At 41.7% G+C, this 14742-nt stretch overlaps 1 protein-coding gene across 1 annotated transcript in view; it reads left to right on the top strand.

Annotated features, from left to right (window-relative positions):
• OSBPL10 (oxysterol binding protein like 10) overlaps nucleotides 1-13361 on the top strand; it is a 106151-nt gene extending 92790 nt beyond the window's left edge. Inside the window, exons 9-12 of the mRNA XM_030503786.1 lie at nucleotides 6174-6360; nucleotides 7719-7901; nucleotides 9384-9537; nucleotides 10273-13361. Coding sequence (XP_030359646.1) covers nucleotides 6174-6360; nucleotides 7719-7901; nucleotides 9384-9537; nucleotides 10273-10317 — 569 coding nt within the window. The 3' untranslated portion in view covers nucleotides 10318-13361. The remainder of the gene's footprint in view (nucleotides 1-6173; nucleotides 6361-7718; nucleotides 7902-9383; nucleotides 9538-10272) is intronic.
• The last annotated feature ends 1381 nt before the right edge of the window (nucleotides 13362-14742 follow it).

The raw sequence follows: 14742 nt of genomic DNA, 5'->3' as shown, positions 1-14742 counted from the left end.
TTGGGAATGACTGAAATATGACTGATCCTGCTTTTGGTAAGAGACAAAGTGACAGCTTGTGAATCATAGAAATCCCTGGGGTTTGTTTGTATTCGCTACTCTGTGTTGAGTGATCAAACTCATCATGTGTTACTATTATTGTCTTTGTCCTTTCCCCTTCTTTTTTCTTTTCTTTCTTTTTGTTTTCTTTTTCCCCATTATGAGCATTCAGCCCTTTTTTGGCTGTTGAAGTTTACTTACATACCTGTGGGTGCCTTTGGCTCTTTGTTAGAACAGTAAGGATTTTAGATTCTGTGTGCTGCTACTTGAAAGGCAGTTTCCTTGATACCTTTAGAATATCTGTGTCTATTCTGAGGCTTCATTTAGCTCATTCTGGTGTTGGTAGTTTCATTATACTGTGCATTCATTTAGTACTATCTGATGTGTGGAGTGAAAAAACCAGAGCATTAGAGAGCTGCAGTTACTGCTTTGGATAATTCAGTGGGAGGGAGTGACCATCTTGTACTAATTCAGATATTTATCAGAACACTTTTGTTTGACCTGTAATTTTGTTGTGGCCTTAGTGTTGAATACAAAGAACCGGGATGTGTTTTGAAACTTTGCTCTCTACAGAACAGCTTTGTGTGTGCCCTTCAACGAATTCAGTGAAGCTCTTTCTACCGCAGTTGGCTATTTACAAGAAAGAAGTCGTACTGAATTTTGGGGCCTGTACAGTGTGAGGAACATGCTGGTCATGTTTCTGCGCTGGTTTTTGAAGGGTATTTTTTTTAACTTGTCACAATGTCCTTAGATGTATAGAGCATGTTGCTTTTTATGCTTTGTTGTTAGAAGCAGCAGTGGAGATACTGAAATAGGATGTTACGGAGGTACAAAGGCTTCTACAAGAATCAAAAGGATACAGAGATTTGAGGACAGTATGGTCCTGTCATACAGAGTATAGCTCAGTATCTCCATTGTACAATTTTTAGTGTGTGTTGCACCTCAAAGTGACAAAGATTTTTTTTTCTTTTTTATCTGTGATGTTTGTTTGTTGATTCAAAGTAAGTATCAGTTGCAGAGATGTGGAACAAGTAGGAAAGCATGACTTGAAATCCATGTGAGAAGCTGTTTGATATGCTAACCCTTCATGTGTGGTTATGAGGGGTCTAAATCTGGCTTGCTAATGAAATGTCTCAACTTTTTCTTCACTATATATCAACTCCCCATTCTTCAGAGTAGTCAGCATTGAGTTTCCTCATGAGAAAGCTACCCTGAATAGAAGAGAGGGTATTTTGCATAAAAGAATTCATGTTGCCTGCGCAGTCCCTAATTCTGGTTAATTATGTACAAATGAGAGAGTGAGGGAGAAGACGATGTAGTGAATAGGATCTCATTAAGATTTAAATTAGTGAGGGATGGGAGAGTCAATGTAAATATTTAATGGTTTTTGCGTGGTCCAAAGAATCTTCAGATAAATGGTTGTAGAATAAAACAGACCCTGGTTGTAGGGTGAGGATGCTTTAGTGGAAAAGGCTGTGGTGAGCACACCTCAGTGTGGGCTGTGCTCGTTCCTTTTCTGCTCTTGGATTTTGTTCCAAAGCTGCAAAATCCAACAGAAAGTGTCACCTTTGACTCACGGGTTAATTTTGCAGAGAACATCAAGTATGTTTAGGTGGATTGCTCTGTTTTATCAGGTGTCTAGTTATATCTTGTGTTTTCACTTCTGCTATCTTAAACGTTTTAAAAACTAGTGAGGTGTAGGCATCCAAAAATTACCTCTTAAATTTAAATCAACCTTGAAAAGATTTGATAGGATGTTCTTTCCAGGGTAAATCTAAATGAGAGCAGTGAATGTTCTTTTGCTTGGGTTTTTCTGTTCAAATATCTGTATGTGTTTACAGATGTACAGGTCTGTAATTTCTATTCCTGAGGCATTAGTGACTTTTCAATTTACCAGTCCCAAAGATTTACTTCTCTATGCCACTAGAGCTACCTAAATATTTCCCAAGCACTGATTTTTGTACCAATATTTTTTAGCCCATTGGTTTCAGAACAGTTACCATATGGAGTGGCACTCATTACTTAATTTAGCAAATGGCTCCAGTCTTTGGAAAACGAGCAGTGCAGCACAGCTCACTGGAATGTCTATGAGAGGATAAGAGCCTGATTCTGGCATCTCATGTTTTCCCATTGGAACCTGCGTGGCTGGTGATGCTCTACACCCGTGTGGAGTTCATCCCCTGCATAACTTACTCCTGTTTGTGCCCTGTTAAGAATAATGCAGAAGGGAGTGAAGAGCCTGTTAAATTAGGAAACTCAAGGCTGTTTGTGTCCCACATACCATTTGTTGTTCGGATTGATCTCCATACAATCAGTGGGAAGCATTAAATTTCACATGTCTCTTCTGCAGCTCATTGATCCAGAGCCTCCTCTGGATATTTTGTCAGTGTGCATTACTGGAAAATCAATGCACAAAGCTGCAACATCAGTGAGGGACATGTAATAATCAAATAGGGAAAATCATATGCAACGAACATCACTTCTTTTAATGCAGGCTGAGGAGCCGTTGGAAGGAGCATGACTGTGAATATGTTGCCTTAGTTAAAAGCAGGAGCAAATGGTGTGGAGGACGTTTCAAGGGAGAATTTCAAAATTCCACAATTGTTTATAAAATATTCTCTCTTCTATGTGGGATTTTTATCTCATAAACTAGATTACAAAATCCTCTGTTCCTCCCTAAGTACTTATCTGGTGCATTCTTCTATGCATAATAGCTGCCTGTAAGTATTTCAGATTTTCTTTTTCTTTAAGGGAATTTGCAGTTTCCAAAATAATTCTTTGATGTGAAAGGAGGAAACGTGATTGAAAATGGGAGAATCTTCTTTTCATGTGTATTTACATACAGTCATTTTTAAACTAAAAATGAATAATCCAGTGGGGAAGCAAGAGAAGAAAAATAGATGGTGTATTTTTAAAGATCAGTCCCAACGTGATGATATGTAAAAGCAGATGTTAAAATGTTAAAAATAACTGTTAGATTTTACTTTTTTTTTTGCCTTTAATTTGTCTCCTTGGCAGAGTAGGGCATGAATTCAAATTGTGATAGCAGTTACAAATGCTCAGTGCCGTTGTGGCTTCCTCTTCCCTAATAGAGCACAGGTCTCAGTTCAGACGTGGTGGTGCAGCTACAGTCTTCATGGTGCTCAGTTCAGTGAGGTTTTGCATGTGGACAGTGCAAACGATGGAATGCAAGGCTAACAGTTTGGTTAGTATTAAATGTAGCATCAATTGTGGATATTTCAAATGTTCCCTTTGTTCTTTTTTAGATTATAATTATTGAGCTGGAATCATGTTTCAAGTGAAATAGCACTTCATTAAAAATTTATTTATTCAGGTATTTAAAGAATTCAAAAAGTATGCTCCCAGGTGCTAAAAATACTGCTCAGAGCTGGGCTCAGTGTTTAATATCTAACCTGCTGTGGTAGTTAAATATTTACATTGAAGGTCACTGCGATATTTGCTGTTCACATTTCCATGTGCTCGGCAGTGTCCATTAGGACTCTGCATCCCTCCCACTTGAGTACAGAGGAAAAGAGCTATTGATCCCATCAGAGAGACAAAAGCAAAGCTACACTAACCCAGAGGGAATTGGGTTTATCGTAGCAGTTTCCTCTCATGTGATGACACACAGTGATGGTCAGAGGAGGATGGCTGGGCCTGGGCAAGTAGGAGGCTCTGGAGAAGCTCATGTGAAGGTGTGGCTCATAGATACAGTGAGGTTCTCCCCCAGTGGTGAGCACCACCCCTGCCCACCGTGCAGGGCTTAGACCTTTTGTCTAATAGAAAAAACCCACCACTAGTCATGAAAGCCTCACAACAACCCCCAAAAACTGCCATGTTGGAAGCTGATGCTTTTTGACTGTGTGAGGATTGTGGCTGTGCTTGGACCATTAAGACAGGGGAAACGTGACCTTATGGGTACCACCACAGGCCATTTCCCACAGCTGGTTGCTGCTGCATGTCTGTTGCTCATGACTGACATGAAGAAGGTGGAGAATAAATGGGAAGAGGATGAAAAAGAAAAGCTGACAGGCTCGAGTGTAAAACGTATTGTAGTTCTTCTCTGTGTAGAAAATGCCCAACTGCAGATTGCCAGGCTTCCTTTCTGTGCTTGATCAGTACCCATTAGCTTTCTTTGATCCTTTTTGAATATCATCTCCAGGTTAAAAAGCTGCTTCATTGTTGTTTATTAAGTTACTGTTATTATACCATCCATTTCATGAGTTTGCTAAGCAGAGTTTTCTTTCTGAGTAGAAGTTCTTCCTGGCCGCATATCCTGGGTGAGTTGGGTAGTTCAGCCTCCCTGCAGCGTGTTCAGCTTGGTTTTACCTGCAGGTATGGAGCAGAGGAAGCTTGAGGCAAAATGTGTGTGCGTCCAGCTGTGTCCTGGATGTTCCTGCTTGTGAGGGTTCAGCACAAGTGACAGAAGGAACTTGCTGAGGCAAAACGATTACAGGTCCTTTTAAGACATTGCCCTTTTGTGTCTGTGCTTTTCCAGCCTCTGGCTCGATTGTGCCAGACTTGCTGCAGCAGAAGTGCGGGCTGTGTTGCTGCTGGCAGGCTGAGGTTGCAGGAGTCCTGAGAACAACTGCATAGAACTGTTCTGGTTTGCAAAAGATGTTATCCTGCGGCACAGTTTCAGACGGCAGAAGCGATGGGTTGCAGAGCTTCCTGTGCCTGCGTCGAGTGCTGTTAATTGGAGCCAATATTTAAGATGATGATTTTGTTCAGAGCTCTGTGCTTTAGAATTTTGACTGTTTTCTCGGTTTGTGTTTTCATACAGCGTTAAGGGCATATTTTCATGTTGGCAGTAGTAGTGCCTTGTTCCTACTTAGTGCTTTTTCATCATTGCATGTTAGATCACTTTGCAAAAGTAGCGTTGTGATTCCCTTAAACACATAGACAGACTAGCCAATACTGCTACCAACGTGTTCTTCCCCTGCCTGCCCCAGGGTGAAGGCAAATTGGCTCAAGCTTGTCTTGTTTCTAAACAGATACTGTTACATGCCAAGATAATTTCCCTGGGTGTTTTCCAAATATTTCTGGGTTCTGAGTGCTTCCTGTGATGGGTTATTTTGAATCCCTGTTATGGAAAATTCAAAGCCATAATTTTTGCCTTTAGGCAGTTACTAAATGGGACAGAAGAGAGTGTAAATCTCTAATCAAAAATAGAGGTATTTGGCATGATTTAATTCTGTGTGCAGGGTTTAAGGTGCTCTTTACCTCGTCTTATGTCCCGTTCTTTGTCATCCTGAAGCCCAAACTACAGCTATGGTGCGGATGGAGCTGTATCCTTAACCCCAGGAGAAGCTAAGATCTGATCTGCAGCTTTTTTTGTCATTCCAAATAATCCTAACGAATTACTGCTGCTGCATGTTGTTGTTTTTAGTTACAACCCCATAATGCTGAGGGTGGAGGAACCTTTACAGAATGAAATCGAATTGCTGGTCGTTTTCTCTGCCTGGTAGAGACACTGGTGGTGGTGGTAACAGCAGCGGCACTAGTGGCCCTTACTTTGAGGATGCAAGACTTTTGCAAAAGCCATGTGGGAAACCAGGCATTTGGGAATGAAGGAGCAAACTTAGAGGCAATTTCTAGATGACTTCCTGAAGCTTGTTTCCTAGTTGCATGTGGGCAGATCTTGGGAGAGCTGCTCACTCCCACCAGTAATAAATTAGCGGAGGGGACCTGGTCTTGTCTGATTGAATGGAGAACTGAAGAGTCCTGTGGCTGTGCCCATATTTTTTCTGGAGAGAGATTATGATACGACGCTGAGAGAGCATCCGAATATTCAGTATTGCTTTTTGTAAGCAAGTGTTACTTTTTTCCAGCTTTAACAGTTTACTGCTTGTCAGTAACACAAAATAACTAAGACAGATTTTCTGCTAAGCCCGTTGGTACCATGACAGACCCTGGGGTTCACATTCAGACTGTGTGCTGCTGAAAATGTATGTTTGAAGAAGGTTGTTCCAGAGGACAGACTTTTTTCTCAGCAGAGAGAACCCTTCTTCAAGGCGAGTTGTATGTTGTGTGCTCTGTGGAAGTACATTTTGATGGCATTGATTGGTCAGTGACTGTATTGGGTCTTGATGTCAGGTCTTGAAACTGAAAGTTTCAACCTTCTTCCTACATAGGTGTTCTTCACTTGATGGAACATGAGGAAGAGTATGTTTTCACCCTGCCTAGTGCCTATGCTCGCTCGATACTCACCATCCCATGGGTGGAGCTTGGAGGGAAAGTCAACATCACTTGTGCCAGAACGGGCTATTCTGCTACAGTCACATTCCACACCAAGCCGTTCTATGGAGGGAAGGTCCACAGGTACAGGAATTACTGTCTTGTTTATCCGCTACTGGATTTCAATGGCAAGAGTCTTGGGCATCTTTTTGGTTCTTCTGTTGGAGTATTTTATAGACAGATATGTGAATTTCTTTTCCTATTAGTGTCTGAGATGATTTACAGCTTTAGAGCACAGTTTATTGTAGTTTTATGTTTTATATTGTTTCACTGAATTGGCTATATTTCTCTCATTGAACTAAAGCGAATGTGTTCTTCCAGGCTTTGTTGCATGTAAAAATTGCTCTAAGTGCAGGACCAGAACAGGCAGCGCTTCTGCTGCACCAGCTGCTGCCTCTGTGTGGTTTTTGCAGATGAACTGATTCCGGGTGGAGGGAGCTCCTCTAAGGAGGAGGGAAGCAAAAGTGGTGCTGGCCATAGCGGTAGCTCCATGCTGGGGGCTCCCGCTTCTGCACTGAAACTCCAGATGATGAAAACATTATTTATGTGTCTTTGGTTAAGGGTGCGAAGAGGCACTGTGTGAGACAGTTCCTGTCTTAATTCCATGCTCAACTTGATGGTCCAATCGTTAACAGACCCCTGCGGGCTGTAGCAGTGTCTATGAGAAGCTGCACTTTTGCATGGGTACCTCTGTTTTATTTCAGTTGGTCTTATTATTCTTCCATATATGTCAACAATTTCAATATTGTGTTCAGGCAAATACCGACAGGGGCTGTTCTAAAAGTTGTAGATTAGTAATTGGTGCCATTGGGGAAGGTTGTGCTGTATTAGTTGGATCATTTAACAACTTAATTGAGTTTTCAGATTATTTAACATGACTCGCTGAAGCATGTATGCATGTTCATGAGACACACACACACGAAGCTTCTCCCTGCATTATGGGTTTCCAAGCCCTACCTATCTACTTTGCTCACTCTCAGACCAGTTCTTGGACCACTGAGGTGGCTTTAATCATTGCCTCTCAGCAGCTGAGAAGCAATTTTGCAGAGCTAAAGAAGAAAATAGAGGTACCTGAAGTTGTTGACATCGGTATCAGACAGCATTATCCTCAGGTGTGAAAATAACACGTGTGCTGGAAATGTCACATGAATGTTAGGAGTTGTGCTTCAGGCTGATGAGGTGAACAGCTCTGGGTTAGAGCTGTGTCAGGGGTTGAAGCTGCATTACAGCTGTACTTTGGGGGAATGTTGTCTAGTGCTGTGTTAGCAAAGCTTTCTTGGGTTGAGTCTTTCCTTTTGGAGACAGTGTCACTACTGTGCTTGAAAAATCACTTTGTAGATGTAGAAAGCTGCCTGTGGCCTCAGCTGTGATAGTGCTTTCATATGTTAATAATAAATGGTACCAGTTATTTCTGTGGTCTGTCTTCTTCCCTCTTGAACTAGGGTTACAGCTGAAGTGAAACATAGTCCCACTAACACCATTGTGTGCAAGGCACAGGGAGAATGGAATGGTACGCTGGAATTTACTTACAGCAACGGAGAAACCAAAGTAATCGATACCAACAAACTGCCCATTATCAGGAAAAAGATTAGGCCGATAGCAAAGCAAGGCCCGCTGGAATCGAGGTAAGGGCAGAGGTGTTAGTGTTCTGCTTCCGAACGTCGGGTGGGAGCTGAACAGGGAAGCAAAGTGCAGTTGTAAATGGTGCGGTTCAAAAACGCCTCGCTTGCTGCAGCACATTAATCTGGGCACAAATAGCTGAAGCTGTGTATTGGTTCTGTGTAACATAAATTACATTATAGTGACATGTACATCAATTTTGTGGAGGGGGAAAATGCTTGTATGCGTTTTAATGAGCGCTTGGAAAATGGTAATGCAGTGCTTTCACCTGCTGCTTTGAGTGATGGTGACATGGTAGTCATGTTAGTCTGATGCAAGTAATGTTACATCTTGTAATTTACACTGGAAATTCATGTTTTACATATTTTAGATTATATATGTGTGTATAAAAATATGCAAAGTGTGATGCAGTTTGGGATGCAGATACACACCCACATCACATGCCCAACTGACTAAGTACATTAGAACAAAACTTGTACTGTTAATATCACTGTCAATGTGTTGATGCTTATCTTTAGAAAAATCAATTTTATTGCATTTCAGAACATGTTTTTGGAGGATTTAAAAACATGAGTTAAGCTTCATTTTAGTATCTGTAGAATTGTACAAAGGTATGTCTCGAGTCGGTGTGCAGGGTCAAATATAATTTTCCTACTTTCTAGACATGCTTCCTTATCACAAACTCATCTTTCCCCTGTAGCTTTGGAATAGAAAGGTTGGAGTAAATAAGGAAGCCAGAAGCTCTGCAGTGTATTTATTGGGTTTTTTTTGGATACTAGTAAGCAAATTACAACTATCTGGTGTTTCTGCAGGATATGCAGTTTATCAGATTGTAAACAGAAACTCATTTAAACATCCCTGGAAGTGTGTGAAAGCTGCAGTTGGTTTCTTCTCAGTATTTTTCTGGGCTCATACAGTGTGAGAAGGCTTCGCACCTGAATGCAGTCAGTCATGTGAAAAACAAGTTTGGTTGTATACTGGGAATTATTGTTAACTGGGATTTGAGAGCACAGACCCACAAGGCTCCCTAGAATGAGTGCACTAACTCCTCTGTTAGTAACCTGGTGGGAGCAGTCAGTGTCCCAGTTTAATGTACCCTTGGCTTTTGGCTGACATTGCCTTACAATTCACAAGTGTAACTGCGAGTAACGCAGAATAAACACATGTCATTTGGGGGTGGATCGTCAGGAATGTGAACAGGAAATGGTAAACATAAATCCCTCTACTTTGAGAGAAAAGCTCAGGTTGTGAAGAGTCAGGAACATGAACAAAAGCCATTAGGAAGTTAACTTGCAAAATACTGGGAGTTGGGCAAACTGGAGAATCTGGTCCACAAATGCAACGACCGTTGCAGGACGGTGATGGTTCCCAAGCTGTGTGGCTGCAGAAGCAGCATGGAGAAGGTGGTGTCAGGCCACCTCTCACTGTGCTGTGGCCACTGAGAAGTGCTCTCACACTGTCACTTGTGCTCCTTCTCCATCACACAGGCGCCTCTGGCAGCACGTCACCAACTCTCTGAAAGAAGGCAATATTGATGCAGCCACAGAGCACAAGCACCGCCTTGAAGAGAGACAGCGAGCAGAGGAGAGGCAACGTGTGGCTCTTGCAACACAGTGGAAACCAAAATACTTTGCCAAAGAGGTACTTCCGTTGCCATATTTCCAAGACCCTGTAGCATGTTTCTGTGTACAGGAGGATGCTAGCACAGATGAATTTGCCTGTGGTTTTTACCACTCACTGTTTTAAATTCTATTTTTCTAGAGTCTGGCCCTTAAAGAAGAGCAATGGGTTTTTCCACGCCCATATTGTAAACTTGTTTGCTTTCCTTCAGTTAGATTTATTTGAACCTGAATTTTTGGTACCGAATGTTAGGAACTTAAAGCTGGTTTTCACCTTAAAATCCACACCTTAATTTGCAAATGCTGTGTGCTCATAACCCCTGCTAATCTTGACCTCAGAATAGTAAAGTTAACATGGTCAAGGGATATTTGTCCAGCGTAGTTAAGCATGGACATCTTAAAATCTTGGGTTTCATCTGCTTGGAATGAAACAGATTTTAAGAAGTTTGTCTTTGCCCTTTCCTGGAGGAAGGGGAGAAGGGCAGTAACACTGACTGAGAGAATTACTATGTGACTGTTGTTACTATGTGCAGCTATTTAAACCAGCAGTTCATCTGTTGCATCTTCCCATTGCTTCTCTTCCCCCTTGTAATTTTTTCCCTCTTGCCCAGATTATCTGTAAATTGATTAACCACAGAATTTTCAGATGACAGGGCTGGTTTCTTGTGTTGATTAGTATTAGTTTACCTTTATGTGAACACACAGAGATCCCATATGTATAAATCTTGTTTGCAAACTCTCCCTAATTTTCTTGCAGGGCGATGGTTGGCTATACTTGAATCCTCTCTGGAAGACCCACTGATGGGATAGTGCAGTTGCCTCATAACTTTACCTTAAAGGCATTAAAATGATATGATGTATAACCTGAAGATGTCATTGAGTAGGTCCTGTTATTGGAAGATACAAACGAGAAGCTGTGTACTGTGAATGGTGCATCTCAAAATAACCACATTCGCAAATTTATTCAGGAGCCATGTTGTGTGTATGGGTACATGAACACACACGCACACGTCTGTATGTACACACGTTATACACACAGTGTGTATGTGTTTGTGTGTGTATTATTTACACTACATGTAAACAAGTTTAAACACTTAACAGTGAATTAAAGACCTTTTCCTCTAAGTGTTAGGGCACAGGCCTCCGGCTGGACCCAGCTGGGGTTCCCCGAGTTGTGTGCTTGCAGGATCAGGCCTATGCTAGTATTTAAGAAAATACTTTTTTATTAGTTAAGGTTTTTCTATTTTTCACTTTTGCCAAAAATGTTTTGCACTTAAAATGTGACGTGTCACTTAATGGCCGTCATTCTGTCTGAACAGGCATTGAGTAACTCACTTTGACATAAGAGTGATACACTGACGGCACCCTGCCTCTTTGGCATGCCGATTCAAGAGCATGTTTCCAGTCACTTAGAAGTGTGAATTTTCAGCCATCGTATAAGAAGTAGCAATACCTTCTTAAGAGCATTGTCCACACTAACCCACTGTGTCCTCGCTTTTTCCTTTGTTCATACTTCCAGCTGTTGAACAGATCTGGCCACCAGTGAGCCAGCTGCTTTGATGATTTTCATCTCGTTGTGCAATGTTCTGGGCACTGTTGCGCCAATGCTTTGGGGTTACACGTTCCATCAATCCCTTCTGGCAGCTGTAGCAGTGGTGTTCTTGCTGCAGCTTTCCACCCCCATGTAAGAGGCGCAGCACCCGAGCGTTCCCCGCCTCCCCTTTGAAGTTAAACCGCTGCTCAAAGTCGAGGCTGTGCTTGAGACAGTCTGCGTGCTGAGGTGGGTGATGCTGGGCAGGAGTCCTGTCCTGCTGCACTGCTGGGATGGGCGAGAGCCTTCCCCACCAGCTGGGCAGTGCACTGCCTGGGGCAGTGAGACCGAGCTGGTGGGCTCAGAGCCCCTCATTCTATGCGAAGGCTCCAGGCAGACCTGTGTGCTGGTTTCTTCTGCTTTTGACCCGGTTGATTCCAAATGAAATACTTGGGTGAATGGAGATGATAGAACTAGCCTCCTCAGATGAAGGATTTTCCGATGCAAAAGTAACAGGTTAGTTAATTATTACAGACACAAAAACTTTATTAATGAAACAAAATGGGATATAGTTTGTTTTGTAAAGTAAAAAAGTAAACAATGCTGTAGCTTGATCTGGCTTTGTAAGGTGACCACCGTGACACTGAGAAAGTGGATTCTAAAAGCATTTAAGGCTTCAATGCTTTTTAGTTTGTGTTTGTTGACAGTGAAGATGTTTTTGAGAGGAGCGGCAACAAAAGGCAAATGTAAAATGTGCTGATTTCTGCTGTGCCCTGTCAAGAAACCACTGTTTCTAACATGCAGTAGTGCGGGTACCTGCCTTTCCCTAGTACTGATTAATTTTGTGCCTTTTGTCTGCTTTCTTAACACAGTAACTTACGCTTTATAGATGTGACACAAGTATCTTTAAGTCGAAGCGCTGTTTAGATCTGTTCTTGTGCATCCTGCCTTTCCTCATTGTCTGTTTGGTAGATGTGACAATCCCTTGAGCAACTCGGAGGCTGCTCGGAGGTGTGTGCACAACAAACACACCAGTACTGTTCAGCTGGACATAACAGTTAATAGATCTTTATGTTCAAACTTCAGATCCCTGTTTAATGCAGCTGCGGCTGGTTTTTCCTCCTAAATGCTATTTTGTCTGCTTGTATGTCCTTATTTTTGCACATTAAAAAGATCCATGTTACGAATGATTTAAATCCTATTTTTAAAAGAAATGTGGACAGTATGAGCTTGGTTTTGTAACCGACACTTTTTTTTTAAGGGGAAAAAGATCTTATTTTTAGGAATAGTTGATGTTTTTTTGTAACAAAACCAAAATGATGCCGTCATAGTAATCGCTGAACCACCATCAAGTATTGTCAAGAAAACGTGTACTTCATCACCTGCAAGAATTAGCTTTGTAATGGATCCTCTCCTGCTCTAGAGGTCAGTCTGATAAGTAATCAGAAGTATTCATATGGTTTGTAATATTATCACAAAGAACAATCGCAAATGCAGAACTGAACATGTGGAACATCCTCCCAGAACTTTTTGACTTTCACACACCAAAGAACAAGCCACATACTCACTAGAAAGAGCCATGGAAAACCTCTCTCCGTCAGGCGTGCAGGCCTGCACTCCTGGAAGAGTAGACCTCTTTCAGCTTTGGTGGTAGGACTGTCGAGGCTACAAGGGTGCCGTAGCCGTTCTTTTAAGGAGAAATTGGAGTAATTTTATGCTTGTAATCTATTGAAGAGTTTCTCTGTCTGCATGGTTGGCTGTTTCTGCATGCCCAGAACATTCCACTTGCACTCTGATAGATGTTTTGTTTGGTTCTGATGCTGTGAAGAACCCCCTGATGTCATTTCCACTGTTTCTTTTCCAAAGTAACTTGGGAGAGGCAGACATGAAAATAGCCCTTTCTGCAGAGATCCCATCAGCGAGAGATTCCAGAACAAGGTTCACAAGTGTCATTTTTCTGGTAGTTCTGTGTTCAGTATATTTTATGGGACTGAAAATTAAATATTCATAAGCCTTACTCCGTAGGTTGTTCCAATAGCTGTCTTGGATTTGCAAGTAAACATTTTCCTTTTCACGTAGCCAGTGTACACTCCGAATTGTAATGTAAAAACCACCATGTACTTCAGTTTTTTGTGTGCACACCTGTAGGAAGCCTATGCAACCTTTTTCTTTCTTAAATTAGAAATGTTCAGAAGGAAAGTTTTTACCTTTATCATTTCAAAGATGCTCTGGCAGTCTCTTCTGATTTGCCTTCCTTTCATAATTTGTGAATTTAAGATGACAATGCTCATGAATAAAAGATTTGTTTCGTTTAGTAGCGGGATGCCCTTTCTCTTTCCACTGAAGCCTTAGTGAGCTGGTACAGGTGACTCGGGAGCGGTTCATGTGGCTCTGATGGAAGTGACATTTCAGCTGAATCCTGGTTGGTTGTTGGGGTTTTCTGCCCTGCTCATACTGCCAGACACACCAGAGAGGTAAGTTCGTGTTTATACTGGACAGCGCTGCTCAGGGAGAACAGGGCTGGGCAGCATCACAGCTCTAGGAGAGGCTGGGCAACATACGCCTTGTTTGACAAATACAAAGGAAGTAAGTTAGGGTGTTCCCTTGTTTCCAGAAATCCTATTTCATTTAATCTTTGTCCTGAACAGAGAATCTTAATTAGATACCGCTTAAAATGCAACTCTAAATAATTGCAGCTTTGTACACTTGCACAGGGAGGAAAAATGTGCTTAGAGGCTTCATGGATCTTGGTCAACATTTTTCAAGTGCTAGCTAATGCAGTTCTGGTTTATTTTAAACATTCATGCATGGTGTTGGAAACGATTGTGCCAGGACACTTTGTTGTTATGCAAACCACTGGCTGTAAATAGGACAGGAAACACAACCAAAAGTCACGTTCCTTACCTTCTGTTGCATTCGCTTTGAGGCCGCGTCTTGGAGCAGGTTGTACATTTGGGTTAAATTGAGTTTTAGTCATGGCCAAATCTGACTTATTTTCAGTTTTCACTCACAGTAGGATTGATGTGAATAGAAGGCTGAGTCAAGCACTCAACTGTTTTTTCAAGAGTATTATCTATCATGATATTTAACTAGTGACTTTTCTCCCCTTCCATTATGGAATTACTTCCACAAGTCAGTTTCTTATGGGATTACCAGTACTGCTGTCTGACCTCATGGCTTTCAACAGTAATGATTAAGTGATACAGACCATATGCAATCCTGGCTTCTGGACACTTTTGCAGTTTTAGTCCCTTAGCAACTGGAGACCGGAGCCTGGCTTAAGCTTTTTTTTTTTTTTTACTTCAGATTTTACTGTTTTGTGGCAGTGACGCCTCAGGATCTTCAAATTCAACCTAGTAGAACACAGAAAGGATGGCTGTAGCGAAGGAAATGAACTGGTAGGGACTGTATGTTTGCCAGTGATGCAAGATGCTAGCTTTCTTGGCTGGAGAAAGTGTGGTTCAGTTCTTGGAGAGAAGAGGTAGAAGTCAGTTGAAGTCCTGAAGTCAAGTTAGAGTTAAGCAAGCTCAGGTAAGTGGTAGGCAACTCTAGGCCCAGGCTAGCTCAGATTCCTCTAGTTTAAGTTAGGTTTATTTTTCTTTCACATAGCTTTAGAAAAATGCTATAAACGTTGACAGGATTCACATAGTTCTGCTCTGTTAAAAGAGAACACTGTCAGCTAAGATGGAAACCAAT

This window comes from Strigops habroptila, chromosome 1, assembly GCF_004027225.2.
Source record: "Strigops habroptila isolate Jane chromosome 1, bStrHab1.2.pri, whole genome shotgun sequence".
NCBI lineage: Eukaryota > Metazoa > Chordata > Aves > Psittaciformes > Psittacidae > Strigops > Strigops habroptila.
Note: the sequence above shows the minus strand (reverse complement) of the source record. Positions and strands in the feature narration are given on the sequence as shown.